Source organism: Lutra lutra, chromosome 4 (genome assembly GCF_902655055.1).
Source record: "Lutra lutra chromosome 4, mLutLut1.2, whole genome shotgun sequence".
In the NCBI taxonomy this organism is placed as follows: Eukaryota; Metazoa; Chordata; class Mammalia; order Carnivora; family Mustelidae; genus Lutra; species Lutra lutra.
The window spans coordinates 178,725,527-178,745,440 of NC_062281.1; the positions used below are offsets into that span (position 1 = coordinate 178,725,527).

Consider the following 19,914-nt stretch of genomic DNA (forward strand, 5'->3'; position numbering starts at 1 on the left):
TCCAAATAAATGGCTGTTTACAAAGTTGACTCTAACGGTAACTAAAACATTACCATTTTATTTCTGAAAAAGCAACTTTTAATAGTTATATGTTCTCTATCATTTTCATGGATCCCATCTCAACACCCATCTAGCCAAGATGTTATCCACCAGGTGGCGGTTTCTCATGTCGCAGGTGTGCTAGCTACCTTAGGAGGCTTAAACACCCTCTACAGGGCAAGTGTCCCAAGTTCTAAGATGGAACTACTTTAAGAGTTTAGGGTAAATCCCTACAGAAGGGGACAAGAGGCTCCCTATGGAAGTTTTCTCTCATATAGGCAGGACTTTGTAAACAAAGAGGGAAAGCCAGGAACCTGTTCATGAAAGTTCACATACCCTTAAAATTAGTAGGAATCCTATACTCATGAGGGATACCAGGTGGTTACAACGCAGAGACAAAGAGCACATGCAGCATCTCTCCATATCCTTCATTTAATATCAGGTAGTGCTTCAACCCAAACACACAGGATACATACCATAGAGAAAGGGACCTGAGGGCGTCTGAGTCATGCATGGTGTGGTAGGTACAAACCTTGGCCCAGTGCAAAGGAGCAGTCAAGGGCCTGGAAGAAGGATGGTGCTGTTTCTCCTTCCCATGTCTCTTCCCTATTGGGCTTAAACTAAAGTCCATGGAAGAGAAAGTGTTTTCAATCAGTGGAACCCATGAGGTCCCAGGGCCTGGGAGGATAGATTTGGTTGTACAGTATTACAAAATATATTTAAGAAAAAAACCCAGGCCTCCCAGCAGTAGCCCAAGTGTCAGCTGGTCCAGAGGTCCGACCTCTACATCTAGGGACAGGGAAGAGGGAGAAGGTGACTGCTGGGCACTGGTGTCAGTTTATGATGGAGCAGCATAAGACTTTCCCTGCCCTGTCAAACATATAAACATTTATAGCCCCTCACCCCTCAGCCCTGCTGTGCTGCAAGGAAGCTGCTGAGAGTGACAGCTGGGCACAAAGTGTCTGATGAGACCAGCTATGGGGTCTAATGCAGTGAAGTAAGCCATTCATTTAGGACCTATTTTCACACAGAGGCAAGGAAAAACCAAACTTCTTTCTCACCCTTTAGACTGAGACATTCCGAACTATACATTTACCTGTAACAAGTGTCTTGGTGCAAAACAGCCCTTAGCTTCTGCTAAGGTTTTAAAGCAAAGGAAGCATGATCCAACTCTTCTCTTTCAGTCCAAGCTCTAGCTTTCAGCAAGACTGTTGCAAAAGATTTCTAACTGAGAGGCATAAAAGTCTGTGGTGAGGAAGGCAGCTACTGAAGGAATTCCAGGAGCATGAGACTGAATTTGCGGAGCTGAGTTCTGTCAGTTTCCTTTTCTACTAATATCTTCTTCCTTCAGAGCAAACTTCCTCCTTAGGACCTCAGAGATAAGGACAGCAGGGTCTTCCTCCTTTAATAAACTCCGGTTCCTGGAGATGAAATAACAGCTTGTGTTTATTAAGTATTTGGTCTTAGGCAGTGTTTTGTGTCTTTGAATATATTCTCTCATTTAGTCCTCACAACAGTCTTACAAAGAAGTCTTCAGATGAGGAAACTGAAACAGAAGGGTTCTAGAGTCTGCCCAAAGTTACTAGGCACTCAGCCAGTAAGTAGCAATAGCAAATCCAGAGTCTGAAACCGAGCTAACTGGTTTCTTAACTAGAATGCTTTACTATTTCCTGAAATGGCTATAAAATGTGGGCAAAAGTAAATGACTATCAACTGTTCAGGGTTGGCCTATGGTGGCTAAAGCTTCTCCACCCACCTTCTGGTGCTATCTTTTCTTAGTAGCATTTCCCCAAGTTAGCAGGGGAAGTAACTACGGACTTGGCTATTCTGACCTTTATTAGTTATGGGGGAAAGGTGTGCTGAGGATTTCCTATAACCCTGCCTGCTCATCAGGGGAACTCTGAGATGTTTTTAATTGGAAAGAACACTTAACATGATTTCTACCCTCTTAACAAACTTCTAAGTGTATATAATACATTACTGTCACCTACAGGTATAATTTTTTTTTAATTAAAAAGTTTTCAATTTCTTTTTTACCTTTGACACCCTTCACTTATTTCTTCCGTCCCTACCCTGAGCCTCTGGCAAGCACCAATCTGTTCTTTGTATCTACAAGCTTGGTTTTTTTGTTTTTTGGGTGGTTTTTTTTTTTTTTTTTTTTAATTTAGATTCCTATATAAGTGATCATATAGTTTTCTGTCTGGCTTGTTTTGCTTAGCATAACTCCCTCGAGGCATTATATTGTTGCAGATGGTAAGATCCTTATTTCTTTTTCTTTTCCTTTTTTTTTTTTTTTAAGAGATGGGGGAAAGGGAAAGAGAGACTCAGGCAGGCTCCATACCCAGCGCAGAGCCCAACACAGGGCTCACAACCCTGAGATCATGACCTGAGCTGAAATCAAGAGTCATATGCTTAACCCACTGAGCCACCCAGGCACCTCCACCCCCACCGTATTTTTTAGAGAGGGGGAGAGAGAGAGATGCAAAAGGCAAGATTTCAATATTTTTTTAAGGCTGAATAATACTCCAATCTGTATATATACTACAATTTCTTTATCCATTCATCCACTGGTGGACACTTAGTTTTTTCATATCCCAGCTATTGTAAATAATGCTGCAGTGAATACGGGGGTGCATACATCTTCTCAAGTGTTTTTTTTTTATAATACCCAGAAGTGGAATTGCTGGATCATTAGGTAGGTTTTGAGGGGGCACTAGTGAGAAGGAGAAAGATTCTTAAGCAGGCTTCATGCCCAATTTCAAGACCCTGAAATCATGACCTGAGCTGAAATCAAGTCAGACACTTAACTGACTGAGCCACCCAGGCACCCCCATGTGGTAGTTCTATTTAATTTTCTGCATACTGTTTTCCATAATGTGTGTACCAATTTTTTTTTTAAGGTTTTACTTATTTTTCTGACAGAGATCACAAGTAGGCAGAGAGAGAGGAAGGGAAGCAGGCTCCCTGCCGAGCAAAGAGACTGATGCGGGGCTCGATCCCAGGACCCCAGGATCATTATCTGAGCCGAAGGCAGAGGCATTAACCCACTGAGCCACCCAGGCGCCCCTATGTGTACCAATTTACATCCTACCTATAGTCAACAAGGGTTCCCTTTTCTCCACATCCTTGCCAATACTTATCTTTTTGATAGAAGTCTAATGGGTGTGAGGCAAAATTTTTGGTTTTGATTTGCATTTCTCTGACAATTAGGGATGCTGAGCATCTTTTCATGTGCCCGTTGGTCATCTATAGGTCTTCTCTGAAAAAATGTCTGTTAGAGTCCTCTGCCCATTTTTTAATCAGACTGTGTTTTTGGGCTTGTCTTTTCCTTTTTTATTGCTATTGAGTTATATGAGTTCTTTATATATTTTGGATATTAACCCTTATTAGATATATGATTTACAAATATTTTCTCCCATGCAATAGGTTGCCTTTTCATTTTCTTGGTTTCCTTTGCTGTGCAGAAGCTTTTTACTTTGATATAGTCCCACTTGTTTATTTTTGCTTTTGTTGCTTTTACTTTTAGTGTCTGGTTGAAAATATATCATTGCCATGACCTGTGTCAAGGAGCTTACTGCCTGTGTTTTCTCCTAGGAGTTTTATGGTTTCAGGTCCAAACATTCAAGTCTTTAGTATATTTTGAATTAATTTTTTGCATATGGTGTAAAATAGCAGTTGAGTTTCATTCATTGGTATGTGGCTGTCCTGCTTCCCCACACTATTTGTGGAAGAGACCGTCTTTTCCCTACTCATGTTCCTGGGTCCTGTGTTATAAATTGACCATAGATGTGTGGGTTTATTTCTGGGGTCTGTTCTCCACTGATTTGTTTTTAGGCCAATAACATATTACTTTAACTACTACGGTTTTGTAATAGAGTTTGAAATCAGGGAGCATGATGCCTTCAGTGTTGTTCTTTCTCAAGACTGCTTTGGCTATTTGGGGTCTTTTGGGTTCCATACAAATTTTAGGATACTTCTAATTCTGTAAAGAATGCCATTGGACTTGTGATAGCAATTGCATTGAATCTGTAGATTGCTTTGGGTAGTATGGATATTTTAACATTATTATAATCCATGAGCACGGAATATTTGTTTCCTTTTTTTAAAAAAATATTTTATTTATTTGACAAAGAGAGACACAGCGAGAGAGGGAAAACAAACAGGGGGAGTGGGAGAGGAGCAGGGAGCCCAGTGAGGGGCTCGATCCCAAGATCCTGGGATCACAACCTGAGCTGAAGGCATACGCTCAACGACTTGAGACACCCAGGCTCCCCATTTGTGTTTCCTTCTTTCCTTGATGTCTTACAGTTTTCAGAATGCAGCTCTTTCACCTCCTTGATTAATTTTTATTCTAGGTATTCTGTTCTTTTGATGCAATTTTAATTTGGGTTGCTAATTTCTCTGATAGTCTGTCATTAGTGTATAGAAACACAACAGATTTTTACTTATTGATTTTGTATCCTGCAACATTACTGAATTTGTTTATTCTAACAATTTTCTTGAGTTTTTAGGGCTATTAAGGTATTCTATTAGGGTATAATATGTCATCCACAAATACTGAGTTTTACTTCTTTCTTTCCAGTTTGGATGCTTTGTGGTTTTTTGCTTTTTTTTTTTTTCCCTTTTGCCTAATTGCTCAGGCTAGGACTTCCAATATTATGTTGACTGAAGTGGTAAATGGGCATCTTTTTCTTATTCTTCATCCTAGAGGAAAAGCTTTCAGCTTTTACTGCTGAGTGTTATGTTAGCTGTGGGCTTGTCATATCTGGCCTTTTTTATTATGTTGAGGTATGTTCTTTCTATACCTGATTTGTTGAAAGTTTTTTTCTTTTTTTTTTTAAGATTTTATTTGACAGACAGACAGACAGTGTGAAAGGGAACACAAGCAGGGTGAGTGGGAAAGGGAGAAGCAGTCTTCCCGCTAAGCAGGGAGCCCAATGTGGGGCTCGATCCCAGGACCCTGGGACCATGACCTAAGCCAAACAGAGATGCTTAACAACTGAGCCACCCGGGTGTGAAAGTTTTTATCACAAATGGATGCTTTATTTTCTTAAATGTTTTCTGCATCTACTGAGATGAATATATGGCTCTTATCCTTTATTAATGTGGTGTATCATATCGATTTGCAGATGTTGGGCTATCGTTGCATTCCTTGAATAAACCCCACTTGATCATGGTGTATGATCCTTTTAAGGTATTGCTGAATTCAGTTTGCTAATATTTTGTTGAGGATTTTTGCATGTATGTTCATCAGGGATATTGGCCTAGAATTTTATTTTCTGCTAGTGTCATTGCATCGTTTTGGTGTGAGGATAATGCTGGCCTTGTAAAATGAGTTTGAAAGAGTTCCCTCGTATTCTCTTTTCTGGAAGAGTTTGAGAAATATTGGTCTTTTGGAAGAGTTTGGGAAGTACTGGTATTCTTTGAATGTTTGGTAGAATTCACCCAATGAAGCCATCTATATGGTCCTAGATTTTTGTTCGTTCATTGGGAGGTTTTTGATTACTGATTTAATCTCCCTACTATAAGTAATTTGTCTGTTCAAATTTTCTATTTCTTTATGGTTCAGTCTTGGTAGATTGTATGTTTCCAGGAATTTATCCATTTCTTTTAAGTTGTCCATTTGTTGGCGTATAATTTTCACAGTAGTCTCTTATCCTATGATATCTGTGGTACTGTAGTATGTCATTTCTGATTTTGGATCCTCCCCCCTCCACTTTTTTTTGGTGATTCTAACTAGAGGTTTGTCAATTTTGTTTACCTTTTCAAAGATCCATCAATTACTTTCATCTTTTCTATTGCTTTTTATTTTCTATTTCATTTATTTCTTCTCTAATCCATGTTACTGCATTCCTTCTACTAACTTAGGGATTCATTTGCTCTTTTTTTCCCTGGTTCCTTAAGGTATAAAGTTGTGTTACTTGGGAATTTTGTTTCTTAAGGTAGGCATTCACTGCTGTGAACTTCCCTCTTAGAATTGCTTTTGCTGTATCTCCTAAATTTTGGTATATTTCCATTTTGTTTGTGTTAAGGTATTTTTTTCTTTTGGTTTCTGATTTGATCCCACCCCCTACCCAGTTGTTCAGTAGATGTTGTTTAATCTCCACATATTTGTGAATTTTCCAGTTTTGTGTAACTGATTTCTAGTTTCATATCACTGTAGGTGGAAAAGATGCTTGATATTTCAGTCTTCTTAAATTTATTTGGACTTGTTTTGCGGCCTACCATATGATCTATCCTAGAAAATGTTCCATGTGCACTTGAGAATGTATATTCTCTTTGTTTTGGAAGGAATGTTTTATATATATTTGTTAACTGTACCTAGTCTAACATGTCATTTAAAGCCAGTGTTATTTTCTGTCTGGATGATCTATTCATTGTTATTAGTGGGGTACTAAAGCCCCCTGCTATTAATGTATGGTTGTTTCTCCCTTCATGTCTGTTAATATTTGCTTTATATATTCCTAAGTATTTACAAATCTTATCTCTTGTTGGACTGGCCCTTTTAGCATTATATAATGCTGTCTTGTTATAGTCTTTGTTTTCAAGTTGACTTTTTCTGATACAAGTATAGCCACCCCAGCTTTCTTTTTGTTTCTATTTATACGGAGTACCTTTTTCTATCCCTTCACTTTGTTTTTACATCTAAGAGAGTCTCTTGTAGGCAGCATATAGGTTTTGGTTTTTAATTCATTTAACCACTCTTGTCTTTTGATCAGAGTATTTAGTCCATTTATATTAAAGTAGAATTACTGGTAAGTATCTTATTGCCATTTCATTAATTGTTTTCTGGCTATTTCTGTAGTTCTCTGTTCCTTTCTTCTCTTGGCTCTCTTCCTTTGTGGTTTAATTACATTCTCTAGTGGTACCCTTATATTCCTTCTTATCTTTTGTGTATTTACTCTAGGGTTTTGTTTTGTGGTTAAGATTAGCTTTTAAGTATAACAACTTGTATCTGTTAATCTATTTTAAGATGAAATAGTTGCCAATTTAAGATTAATCACATACTAAAGCTCATTTTTACCCCCCATGTTTTTGATGTCACATTTTGTATCTTTTTAACTTGTGTATCCCTTAATTATTGTAATCAGTTATTTTTACTACTTTTGTCTTTTTAACCTTAACAACAAGTGATGAAGCCACTATTTTTATTATTTATCTTTCCAGTGAGATTTACTATTTGTTATGTGTTCCTGTTACTGACTAGTGCTCTTTTCAGCTTAAAAAGAGGTCATTTTCACATTTCTGGTAAAGCTGATTTAGTGGTGATAAATTCCTTTGGAATTTTCTGTCTGGAAAACTCTCTCTTTAGTTCTGAGTAACTTTGCTAGATAAGAAGTTTTCTTCTTTCAGCATCTTGAATATATTATGTTACTCCCTTCTGGCCTGCAAAGTATCTGTTGAAAAACATGCTGACAGGGGTAGCTGGGTGGCTCAGTGGATTAAAGCCTCTGCCTTTGGCTCGGGTCATGATCCCAGAGTCCTGGGATCAAGCCCCGCATCGGGCTCTCTGCTCGGCGGGGAGCCTGCTTCCTCCTCTCTCTCTCTCTAACTGCCTTTCTGCCTACTTGTGATCTCTGTCAAATAAATAAAATCTAAAAAAAAAAAAAAGAAAAGAAAAACATGCTGACAGTCTTATGGGGGTTCCCTTTTACATATGTTATTTTTCACTTGCTGCTTTTAGTTAGGGTCTCTTTGGGTTGGTCTTATTTGCAACTCTCTGGGCCTCCTGGATCTGGATGTCTGTTTGCTTCCCCACATTAGGGACATTTTCAACCATTCTATTTTCTTTAGAAAAGATTTTATTTATTTAAGAGTGAGAGAAAGTGCAAGCACAAGTTGGGGGAGGGACAGAGGGGGAAGCAGCAAGGCTCAATCCCAGGACCCTGGGATCATGACCTGAGCCAAAGGCAGACACTTAACTAAGTCACCCAGGTGCCTCTCAGCCATTCTACTTTCAAATAAGATTTCTGTACCTTTCTCTTATTTTGGGAGCCCTATAATGAGAACATTAGTCCATTTGATGTTGTCCTATAAGTTCCTTAAGCTATCTTTACTTTTTTTTGGGGGGGGGGGGGGTCTTTTCCATTTTTTCTACTTGCTGCTCTGATTGGGGGAGTTCTACTGCTTTGTGTTTGAGTTCACTTATCCTTTCTTCTATTTCACTACAGGGGTTCAGGGCAAATAGATGAATTCTGTAGTTCAGTTATTGGGTTCAACAGCTCCGTGACTTCTATTTAGTACTTCAGTGTATTGTCCATCTCTTTGTTGAAGTTCTCTGTTCATCCATTCCCCCTGGTTTGGTGAGCATCTTTATGACCTTTACTTTAAATTATCTTTATCAGGCAGATTACTTATCTGTTATTAAGATTTTTTTTTCCAGGGGCGCCTGGGTGGCTCAGGTCATGATCCCAGGTCCTGGGTTCAAGCCCCACATCGGGCTTTCTGCTCAGCAGGGAGCCTGCTTCCTCCTCTCTCTCTGCCTGCCTCTCTGCCTACTTGTGATTTCTCTCTGTCAAATAAATAAATAAAATCTTTAAAAAAAAAAAAAAAAAAAAGATTTTTTTTTCCAGAGGTTTTTATGAGAAATCTAGAATTCGTAGTAAAACGTTCACAAGGGAATCACGGGAACAAAACCAACTCCAGATTGGGGTAGGTTTGAGTCACCTAATAAATACATCAAAAAAGAGTGTCCTAGATATCTGGAAAATAGGTGCTTTAAATTCTAGTGATTGATAAGATCAATCTGTCACATTTCTGAATCTCTGCTGATGGTGCTACTTTCTCATTTTTAGTCATCAACCCAGCTCTTTCCATTAACAAAGGAGAAAAGATCCCCAGACTTAAGGCTCCACTCTTTGGTAGGTTCTGCTTTAGTAAGTTTAAGGTGTATTTATAACAAATCTTAGCAATTCTGCTGGACAGCCAGGTTTAGAGTCTCAAATATGTCTGGATTTGGAGAGTTGGTTTGCATAAGGGACCACTGTATTTTAAAGCAGAAACCCGAACTTTATGAAATTCTCCATCAAAAAAAGTATCATTTTGAGATGCTAAAATAATTATCTTGTAACCCCATTTTGAAGGGTGGCACATGGGAATACTTGTCACTAGCAGTTTAAGAACTGAAGTGGTAAAGCACCCCCCCCCCCGACTTTGCCCCAGGACAAAAGTTAAATTAGACGAGGCTTTTTTGTAAAATTTCTACTAATGATTGGCTTAGATCACACCAACCAAATGTAAAATGTTCTTTTCTCAAATTGGAGCCCCAGGTGTGATTAAGCAGGCAAGCTTTGTGAATGAAATAGTACATAGCTACTACTGAGGACTTTGTAAATTCTTTCTATTAGATCACTGGCCACAGGTGACTTAAACAGTGAACACACTACCAGACCTCCTTATCACATACTTACAGATCTTGGCTCTGTTTCATCCGGTGAAAGTCCTTCAGGATCCCCATCATATCTGCAAAGCTGCTGGCCTTGGACAGAGAGACACAGTCATCCTCTTCAGACGAGCTGCAGGTAGCTTTGTGTTCTGGTTTGCAACATTCAGGGCTGGCAGAACAAAGCAGGGGGACTGATGGAAGCTCAGGGACCTCTACCTCGGTCTCCTCGGTGATGTCACTAATGACAAAGGAAGTTGTAGAGTGGAATGAGGATCCAAAACAAGGTAAGGGAGAAGAGACATTTGAACTTCCTGGAGATAAGAAATCTGGCGTTAATGAAGCCGAAGCTGAAAGAGAAAACAATAGGCATGGATGGACATTTACTAGAATACAGCAGTAATACCTTCTCCCCACAAGCAGTGCCTATCAGACATTCATTTCCTGGGCTTGACATATGACATTCTGGGAGAGCCCAGGATGCTATCTGGAAGCTAGTAGAGGATTCCTCCATTACCCTCCCCTCTCAGGATCTAAAAATGGGAAAGCACTGAACACGTCCAGTGTTTTGGGAGTGTGGAAAAACCCACCACATAAAGGCTTAGTCTTCTAAAAGCTCCATTCTGCAGGAGCCTGTGGATAGCCCTATTTCTACCAAAGCAATAGTGACAGAACCAAGGTCAGAATGTGTCCTTTTCTCTAATTGGGCTAGTGCTTCTAACTGTGCTCCTATCTGTGACTAGAAGAAACAGCAAAAATAGAATAGTGATAGTCCTCCTAGTTTTTCAAATCTGGAAAGAATTTCCAAAACAAAAAATTCTTAGTTTCATTTTTCAGGATGACAAAAATGTAGCCAATACATAAATGGAAAATTCAAGTACAATGCCTCTATTAAACTGCCATATGAGTGAATTAAATATATGAGAATTGCAAAGAACACCATGATTTTCATGTGTTCTACCAAGAGGTAAGATTTGGGAGCTATGACTTTAAGTTGACAAGAAGCAAAAAAGAATGTATAGAAGGAACAGGATGGGCAGCTTGGGAAAGAGCCAATGTTCCTGTTTCATGTACCGGGTCAAGGCAGACTCCCATCTATTTCTAGTGGTGGTTCTGCCTTAACTGCAGACAGACAGGTGGAGGGATGGAGAGGTAGTCTCTGGGAGAACAAGGAAAGGGAAGATATGTAGATAGGAAGATAGCTTAAAGGGGATCTCTCTCTTAATGGGGGGTCAGGGAATTCTTATTTCTCACTGAAAAGGGAAGCTGCCTAAGACTCACGTGGAAGATGTAATCTTAAAGACACTTGATAGAGGGTATTGGTTTTTGTAGCCAAGGGAGGGAATGTGCAGGGGTGGGGGTGGGTGTTGTCACAGGTTAAGTGAAGATTTTGTTCCTAATCAAACCAGTCAGCCCAAAATGGCTAATGGAAACAATCCAAGGAGTACTATAGGCCAGTGAGTCCTCGGGACAACTGCAGAGCCCCGGGCCTGTCTCCCTGAACCATGGACCACCATTTTCCTACCCTTCTCCTGTACCAAAAGCCAGGGGGAAAGGAAGAGCCTGCTAAATTCTGGCGCTGACTCCGGTGCTCCTACCTGCATCAGCTGCCACTATCTTAGCAATCTGGCTGCGCAGGTGGCTCAGCTCATCCTGCAGCTCTGTGGTGCGTGTTAGGGCTGGCAGGGCTGGCTTCTTCAAGGCCAGAAGCCTCTCCTCGGACCCACGCAGGTTGGGCACTGAGGCATTGCGCTGCATGACAATCAAAGGGCTGGGCTTCCAGGTATGCCTCAGGGGCCGTGTGTCACTTCTGGATCAGGGAAAACAAGTATGTCAGAGACAGCCGGCCACTGCGTCCCTTCTAAAACTTCTGCTCCCGCTCACCCCACAGCTTTTGTTCCTACTGCCCTCAGCCCTCCATAAGCACTCCCCCTACTGGCTGCCACCTCATGTGGGAAGGAGCTCCCCGTTTCCCAGCAGACCAGCTACTGCCTCAGCTACCTGACCCGGGCATATGTCTCCTCTTCATCTGCAGCAATCCAGGCAATGTCAGCCAGAGTAGGGACTGGGGGTGCATCCCTCAGACACAGATCAGAGATGTTGGGCAGGGTCTACAGGGAAGCAAGTCATCAAAAAACATTTGTTGACATCAAGAGACTATCAAAGACTCTAAAACACATGGGAGGGGCACCTAAGTATCAGGAAGGCTTCCTAGAGAGGGGAGAAGACAGTTCCTGGTTGGAAGGAGGACAGAAGATTACAAGTAGTTCAGCACACCGAGACAGAGCTGGGGGTACAGGGTGGTTTGCAACAGGCAGGAAAGCGAATTAAGAACTTGGACTCTAAGACCAATAATAAGCCACTGGAAGATTTTAAGTAAGAATCAGATTTTGAAAGATTACTCTGGCTGCTGTGTGGAACCTGCATAAGAGTGAAGGTATCAGTTTTGAGGCTGTTATATCTTCCAAGCAAAACATGGTGGCCTAGAGCAGGATTGGGACCTATTTTTACATATAAAGTTTTATTGGAAAGTTACACCCATTCATTTCTGTATCATCTGTGGTATTTTTTAAGCTGCAGCTGCAGAAGTGAGTAGTTTTAACAGCAGTTATGGCCCCCACACAAAACATTTAATATTTGGCCTCTTAAAACATTTACTGACCCCTGGTTGGAGCACAGGTGTCTTCAGTGGGACTGGTAAGAGTTACCTTTCAACAGAGATGGCCACTAAGAGCAACTTGTTTTCTCCAGCTATGAAAATACAGGTACAAGGACATCGCAAAGTTTTTTGCGCTAGCTCTTTACAACTCCTCCATAGCTAATTAGGATCTACGCTGTTATAGCAATGCTGTTTTAAGCAAACTTCATCATTTTATTATTTGGATTTAAATAAAAAGATGATTAATTATATCAAAAGAATAAGAGGATTCCTTAAAGTAGCCTCTCAACCCAGATAACAAAACAACCAGGAACAGACAAGGCTGAGTGACTTTATGTTAAATGAAAGGTCAGGAGGATTCAATCATGCTATGATTGTAATAAAGTAAAACAAAAAACACCCACATGCATTTAGAAAAAGATGGAAAGTAACTATACCAAAATATTAACAGGCACCTGGGTGGCTCAGTTGGCAACTGCCTTCAGTTCAGGTCATGATCCTGAAGTCCCAGGATCAAGTCCCGCATTGGGCTCCCTGCTCAGTGGGGAATCTGCTTCTGCCTCTGACTTCTCCCCTCTCATGCTTTCTCTCAAATAAGTAAATAAAATCTTTAAAAAATTATTAACTATTTTGTGTGATGAATACATGATTATATATGATTTCCTCTTTTTCACTTTTCATAATTTAGTATTTTTATATGGGTTAATTTAAAAAATAAATCTGCAAGATTGCCTTAAATAATTAAGGTAATTAATTTACAACAGAAATCCAGGGACAATTTCTCAAAAACCCATCTACACATGAGTTAAATTCAGATGTTTCTGCTATAGACAGGTAGGTGGATCAGGAGTTGACAGCTCTAGCTTTTACACAGGGAACCTGAGTCTCACAGGAGCAATGTGATGCTCCAGGGTTACACAGGAAAGGACTTCCACTGACCCAGAAGTTAACTGCTAAAATGGGCCATTTAGGGGAAGCCTCCATTTGTTTTCCTTTTCAGAATGCTGCTCCCCTATTGAAAATTAAATGAGTTAACACATATAAGGTATTTAGCACAGTGCCTGGCACATAGTATGTGCTCAGTAAGCATTAGCTAGCATTACTGATACTATTCACGCATACTCCTGCCCTTACCGTCCTTGCCCAGCAGCATCTGGCCAGAGGACTGAAGAGGTGATGGCCAAGTGTGGGGGCAACATCCATCGAGTCCCTCACACTTCCTAGCTGTGCTTCCCTTTGTTTCTGATGCTTGAGGCAGCTAGGACCACATCCTGCCATGCCCTTTAGGCAATTCTGGATAACTGGCAATCTGGGTCACAGCACAGCCACCCCATACCACATACTTCCAACTCCATTCCTGATTCTGATACCAGCCCTGACACCATTTCTGACTCCAGGATGAGTTTCTACGATTTCACAGCTCAGCATCCTTCACTCATCCTTCACAGACACTCAGCCTCTTTCATTTGTTTCCACTGGGCCCATGTTTTTTCAGGCATATATTTCTGTATCCTCTGTGTAGGCAGAAGGCTGGTACTTCTCTTGCGTCCCAGTTCCCCAAACACATCTTAAGCATCTAGCCTGCAGCTGGTTCTTAATGACTAGTTCTTAGAGGGAGGTAGCTGGGACTAATAACTGCTACTTAGCTTTCCACTGCAGAAGTGGGTGGAGGGCTCAGACATGTGCCAGCAAGAATCTGCTGTGAGTGGGTGCTAATGGCCCTAGACTCAGAGGTAAGCCTTAAGTGCTCTGGTAAAGGAGTGGCCAGACTGAGCCAGAAAGAAAAGGATTGGGAGTAATGGCCTCAGGGATACATAAAAATAGGCGGCTAAGCAGTCAAGTCTTGGGGCTGGTAAGAAAAGCAGAGTTTGACTCAGTCACACAGCACTCAGTGTCCCACAGAGAGACCTGCCAGGGTTGCAGGCAAACACCTCAGGGCAGAGACATGGCTACTCTGGGAATGTGGCTTGGCAAGGGCCTTTGGCCTACGCTGATGAACTGGACTGCAGGAGCCTGATGAAATCTTAGTCACTTAGTGGCACCAAAGATGCAAGGTTTTTATGAACAGACTGGAAATCTGTTGTAGTCAGAGTTTTCTGTGCAATCAGGAAGACACAGTGACCAGTATCCATTATATGCACTTAATAAATATTTCCTGACAAAATGAAAAAGTGATCAGGAAAGCCACCTGCCTTAGCAGCACCAAACAGTGTGGGGCACAGAGCAGCACCATCCTCCCATAGCCTCTGATCCTCTACTTACCCTGCCCTTTCAGTACACTTACCTCGAAGGATGCCCGGGGACATGGCTTCAGGGGCAGGTTGGTCCCAATTCTTCTCACTACACTGCGAGCCGCCCCATGTGGCTTGTTTTGCCAGATTGGGATGGTCTAAGGGAGAAAGACGAGTCTCAGAGACAGGGCCAACTACTGTTCCATTCTACCCCCTCCCCTTTAGAAGGGAGACTGAAGTCCCCAATCCCAGGGACAGGGCACTGTGTATGAGTCAAGTCTCACTATAAGTGAGGGCAGGTTCCCCAGTTGCCAGCCATTTAAGGGAACATCTGCTGCTGTCAAGGCATGGTAAAAGGATCCAGTGAAGGTGAGAGGAATTAGTTGAGTGTAGGGATCATAAGGTTTCCCTCCCTTCCCTCCACCCAGAAAGGCAGAAACACATTGACTCCTTAACTGCCCCCAAGACCACACTCAGTTTTGCCTGTTGGGAGCAGGCGATGGGGGTATGTGGAAGAGTCGCCTCCAGGGGAAAGGAAGAATTAACTGGAGAGTCTCAGAATTTCCTACAGAATTTCAGCAGGCCCAGTGCTCAACCCTTCCCTACCACAGCCCTGCCCTGGGAATGCCCCTTACCACATTGGCTTCCATCCCGGACATTTCAACCAGCTCCTGCACTTGAAGGACAAGGCAGCCACAGGGCAGCTCTGGGGGCTTGGGGAGGCTGGAAGCGTGATTTCTTCATATCAGGCCATCTTTAAGGAACACCAGATTTCCCTTCCTGTGAAACAACCCCCACAGTGGAGACTCAATGGCCACCACACAAGCCCCACAAAAACCAGGTCCTTGCAGAGCCACGACCAACACCAAGGTTTCTCTGATGTTTCACAGGGGAGAAAAACAACCCAAGAGGCTGCCCTTCCCGAACAATGGCTCCAAATCCAGACCCTTGAAGGTTCTGTCCCAGACCTGTGGCATGAGCTTGGCCAACTCTGGGATCTTTGGGATCCCTTGGATTTCCTGAGGCATTACTTACAGAGATGTAAACAGAACTTTCTTGGTAGTTTAAAAGTCAAACTGTAGGTACCACTCAAACCCAGCATTCATTCTTGAAGATAGGGTGTGAAAGCCCCAGCATGTGCCACGAAGCCTAGCACTGCTGAGTCTTGGCAAGGGGGAGAGGTAAAGTAGACAAAAGAAGAATAAACCACCAACTCTTGTCAATCTCCATCTACTGGGCTACAGGGAAGAGAGCCAACAATTTTCATCCTGTTTAGCCATCTACTGGTCTTGCAGCCTTACGAAAGTCCCACAACTTTTCTGAATGTTTGGTTTTTCCATACGTAAAAAGAGTACAAGAGCAGCCATCCTAGATTACCTTAAAGATCAATCAGTGAAATAGGGTAAGATTTTAAAGTGCTTAATGAACTGTTAAAACACAACACAGATGGATGGGATAACTCCTGGTTGTATTCTTCACAGCTGCTCTGACATGGTGAGCAGATGCAATCAATGAACTCACTCCCTTGTTCATCAAACGTAACAATACCTGCTCTGTGGCAGGCCCTGTGCTGGGCACTGCAGGGGCTACGGAAGGGGTAAGACACATCCGTGCTCTCAAGGAACACACAATATGAAGAGATATAAGACTGGAATACACAAGTCTAGCAAATGCTGACTATCACTCTTAAGAAAGGTACACTGAGCAGGTGGCCAGGTGAATTCAGGCCCTTGGCCCCAAGGCCTCATGGTGAGTTCAGAGCGGGTAGGAAGGGATGAAAAACAGCAACAAAAGCACAGGTCCAGGACAGGACGGCGAGAGAGGCGTAAAGAATAGCACAGGTATACTGGGGGTCAAGTCATGAGGGCTGGGAATGCTCAGGGAAGAAGTCACTGGGGAACAAAGGACAGGCTCTGAACAGGGGATGGGCTGAAATCTCCCTTGCAGGATTTCTCTTTCACCTGTGGAGGAGGAGTTGCCACTCACATTACGATAAAAATGCGATACAAATGCGATACAAATGCGGAAAGGAAGCTGGAGAGAGGAAGTGTCTTAAGGTTACTCAGTGGCCATGCCAGTAGAAAGCACTTCAAGTCTGATCCAGATTCTGCTGCCTTCTGCAGGGGCCTGATCAGTTCAAGCCTTTTATCAAAGTTCCTCTGTGTGCCAGGCTCCGTGCTAAATATCACGGCCTGCCACGAGTTTCACACAACAGTGCTTCCCTGTGTTTCTCACTCTAGACACTACAACCACTTCCTCTCCAAGCTTACCTCCAAAGACTCAGGCTTAACGCAACAGCCAGAGGGATCTTTTTAGGACACATTGCTCCTATGTTTAACCCCACACCCCACCCCGCCCCACTATAGACAACAGGGTAACATCTAGACGGGATGGCCTGCAGCGTCCTCCACAATCAGGCCCAACCTAACTAGACCAAACTCCAAGTCCTACAACTGGGCCCCTATACACTTGACAGCCACACCTCCCATGTTCCTCTTGCCCTTCAGCCATGCTGGCCACCTCTCAGCTCCTCTCCATAGATCCAATCTGCCTAAAACACCAGCACCTTCTTCGCCAAGCTCATTCTTCCTCATTCTTCAGAGCTCAAGCATCACCTCCCCTCCCCCAGCACCCCACGTTTCCTTCCCAGTTCTCTCACAGTAGTAATTAGAGCCCGCGTAATCAGCTGTCTGTCGCAGGGCAGGAGCTTCCCCAGGCACAGCACAGTGCCTGCCTAGTCCCCAGCGAGCACTTCAATGTTCACTCACGAACGAAGGAGAACTCTGGCTTAGCCTTCACCTCCCTCCCCACCCCAAGTGTCATCTGCTAGAAGACTTCCCCCAGTTCGCTGGCAACGCAGGTTGGTTCTCAGCACCCCTACGTTCCCACGACCCCTTTCGAGGCCGCTGTCATGGCCTGTTCACACACGCTCTCCTGCAGAAGACTTGGGGCTCCCCCGGGGCAGGGTTTGCTCTCATCACTCCGGCACCGAGCGCCCCACCGAGGTCGCCGCACTCGGCAGAACTTGGCGAGGGACAGCCCGCGTGAGCCCCAAGCGGCTGCACGGCGGGAGCCGCTGCAGGGAACTTGCCCGGGACCCGCCTCCCCTCCCCCGTAACGGTCCGACCCCAAAGGGCCAAGGTCGGCCAAGTTCTCGCCGCCGGCCCTGGTGGCCCTCGGACCCACGGGCCCGGGTCCGGGTCCCGAAGAAGCGAGGAGGCCGAAGTGGCCTGGCTGGCTGAGGAGCGCAGCCGAAACGAAAAGCTTCTGCTGTAGCACAGCCACCGAAGCTGGGTGACTCGGGCGAGCAACTACCCCCGGGCAGAGTCCTCCCACCCTCAGCCGAGCGAGGCGGACAACACGGGCTCCCGCGAGAACTGGCGGGGGAAGAGCACCCGCGGGCTCCACACAGCCCCTGGCACTAGGCCGCGTCCACAGTCGGGCTGGAAGACCGCGCTCCCGACTCCAGAGCGGCACTCGGACCTAGTCTCACCTCAGACTCCGGCTCCGGGACTCACTCACCTCACGGCCCCTCCTACCTCAGCGGGCCGCCCAGCCTCATCCGCCCTCACTTCCGCTGACCCGCCCCCGGAAGCGATCAATCGCGCCTGCGTACCGAGCGGCGAGCCCCCGCGCGCCCTAGGAAGGCGGACCGCGGCTTCGGCGGGGGCGGGGCGGGGCGGGGCTGCCGGCGACCTCAAGCGGGGATCCCGAGGAAGGGGACACGCCCACCCCCAAGACCACGCCCGCACTGGCCCAGGCCTTGGGAAAAGATGACGGCGCTTGGAGATCCCCGCGGCCTAATTGGCCGCTTCCGCCACTGGTCTCCGCCTCCTTGCTCTTCTCCTAGGGCAGTCCCGATCCGACCTCTAGCGGCGGAAGCCTGACTGCATCTCTGCCCAGACCCCAAATTGTGTGGCGTCTGCTGTCCCTCCGCTTAGGCACACTTGAGAATCCTTACCCTGGCGTTCCAGGCCCTCCGGACCTACCTCTTGCCTCGTCTCATCTCGCCTGTCCGCTTTTCACCCTTCTAGCTTTCCAGCCAAGATCCTCTACAGTCTTCTGTCCAACAAGAAGTCTCTTTCTCCTCTGACTACTGCCCTTTAGCTCTTCGTAGCTTGCTCGCTCTCTCGCTCGCTCGCTCTCTATCACACACACACACACACACACACACACACACACACACACACGGTAGATTCAGTGAGATAGTAGATCGATGGGCAAGACGCCAGAGGCACTGGGACAGAGACCCACATTCCTTCCAGGCTCACTCACCCACTCCATCTTCCCGCTTAGACAACACCCCCCACCCACCCCCGTCCTGGTCCTAGTCCTGGTCTCCATGGCATCCAGGCCTGGGTCACGTGCTCTCCTCTGCCCTCAGCATGCAGCCCTGCCTGGCTCCCCGGCTGCAGTTCTTGGGTCTCAAAGCCTGCAATCCCAGCTGCTGGCGGACAGGCTGGCTTCACAGCGGGGACAGGGTCCGGCAGTCCACACAGGACCTCTTGCTCAGAACTCCGCACTTGCTTTAACACTGTTGTTGCCCTCTTTAATGTGTGTGTGTCTAAATTAACAGGGGCCCTGCAGTTTTCAGTTTGCATTAGATCCTGCAAATTACATATAGCTGTCCTAGCCAGGGACCTCGGCAGTCCACCCTGATCCTTACCATATTTCAAATGACGGGGGCTGACTTCCAGGTGCAGCCTTCTTTCCAGGATGGCAAATTGTTGTTTAATCATTGATTCTCCTCCCTGGTCAATGGCAGATCTTGCAGATCATCCTTTCCTGGGGGTGCTAGATGCTGCCTTGGTGCTCCATCCAGATCACCTCTACCCTCCCAGCAAACCCACCTTCCAGCTGCTGTGCCGGCTTCACACAGCTGCCCCCTTCTCTGGAAAATTGCACTTACAACAGGAGACCACAGGCCCTAACCTGGGAATTTACTCCACCTCCCAAGTCAATGACTGACTGACACAGGGTACCAAAGACAGGTTGTACTCTGTGGTGAGGCTTATGTTCCAGAACCCTTCCACCGTGATCATGCCCAGGCTAGGATTTGAGACTCTATTCCTGCTTAACATCTTTCCTTCCCCCATTCTTCATTACTCCTTTCTTTTAATTAAAAAAAATTTTTTAAGGCTTTTTAAAAAGAGATTTTATTTTTTTAAAGTAAGTTTTACACCTAACATGGGTCTTGAACTCACAACCTTGAGATCAAGAGTCACATGCTCCTGCAACTGAGCCAGCTAGGCTCCCCTTTTTCACCTCTTTTTTTGGGGAGGATTAAATGAGAAAATATGAGTCATGTTAACAGAGTGCCCCCGCTGGAGAAGGCTTGGAATGGACTCTTCAGGGGCAGATGGGAGAACTCAGCAGAGGGCAGGCCTGGGAGTGTGTCTGAGAAGATGTCTGCCTTCCTCTTCCAGGTTTTTTCCTGAAGCGTACTCCCTTAAAAAAAATAAAAAATTACCTAAGGCCTACCTTAGGATCTGTTTCTAAGAAATGGGTAATTAACTTCAGAATCTTTCTCATCAGATTCTAAAAACAGTACTAAGTTCTACTACTAGGTCTATCACAAACTTACTTTAAGAACATCACTTGAG

General features: G+C 44.5%; 1 protein-coding gene across 3 annotated transcripts; it reads right to left on the reverse strand.

Moving 5' to 3' along the window:
* Positions 1 to 455: 455 nt before the first annotated feature.
* On the reverse strand, positions 456 to 17,948 carry MTFR1L (mitochondrial fission regulator 1 like). Of its 3 annotated transcripts, none has more exons than XM_047726599.1 (7): positions 17,834 to 17,948; positions 14,947 to 15,091; positions 14,365 to 14,469; positions 11,423 to 11,532; positions 11,020 to 11,231; positions 9,450 to 9,771; positions 456 to 1,460 (listed from the first exon to the last, which is right to left on the reverse strand). In XM_047726599.1, exons 2-7 carry the CDS (start codon positions 14,968 to 14,970, stop codon positions 1,355 to 1,357), a joined length of 879 nt encoding a protein of 292 aa, XP_047582555.1. In that variant the 5' UTR covers positions 14,971 to 15,091; positions 17,834 to 17,948; the 3' UTR covers positions 456 to 1,354. The 3 variants fall into 3 exon arrangements, with proteins under 3 accessions (XP_047582555.1, XP_047582556.1, XP_047582554.1); XM_047726600.1 differs by having other exon boundaries at positions 9,450 to 9,735; positions 17,805 to 17,910; XM_047726598.1 differs by having other exon boundaries at positions 17,805 to 17,910.
* Positions 17,949 to 19,914: the final 1,966 nt, after the last annotated feature.

What these genes read in the sequence shown, in the direction of transcription:
- MTFR1L (XM_047726599.1), bottom strand. Translation starts at nt 14,970, where the DNA reads ATGTCCGGGATGGAAGCCAATGTG. An exon ending in GATAGTGGCAGCTGATGCAG is followed by an intron (nt 9,772 to 11,019) that starts GTAGGAGCACCG and finishes TTTCTCTTTCAG; the next exon opens with CTTCGGCTTCATTAACGCCA. An exon ending in ATGAAACAGAGCCAAGATCT is followed by an intron (nt 1,461 to 9,449) that starts GTAAGTATGTGA and finishes TTTCATCTCCAG; the next exon opens with GAACCGGAGTTTATTAAAGG.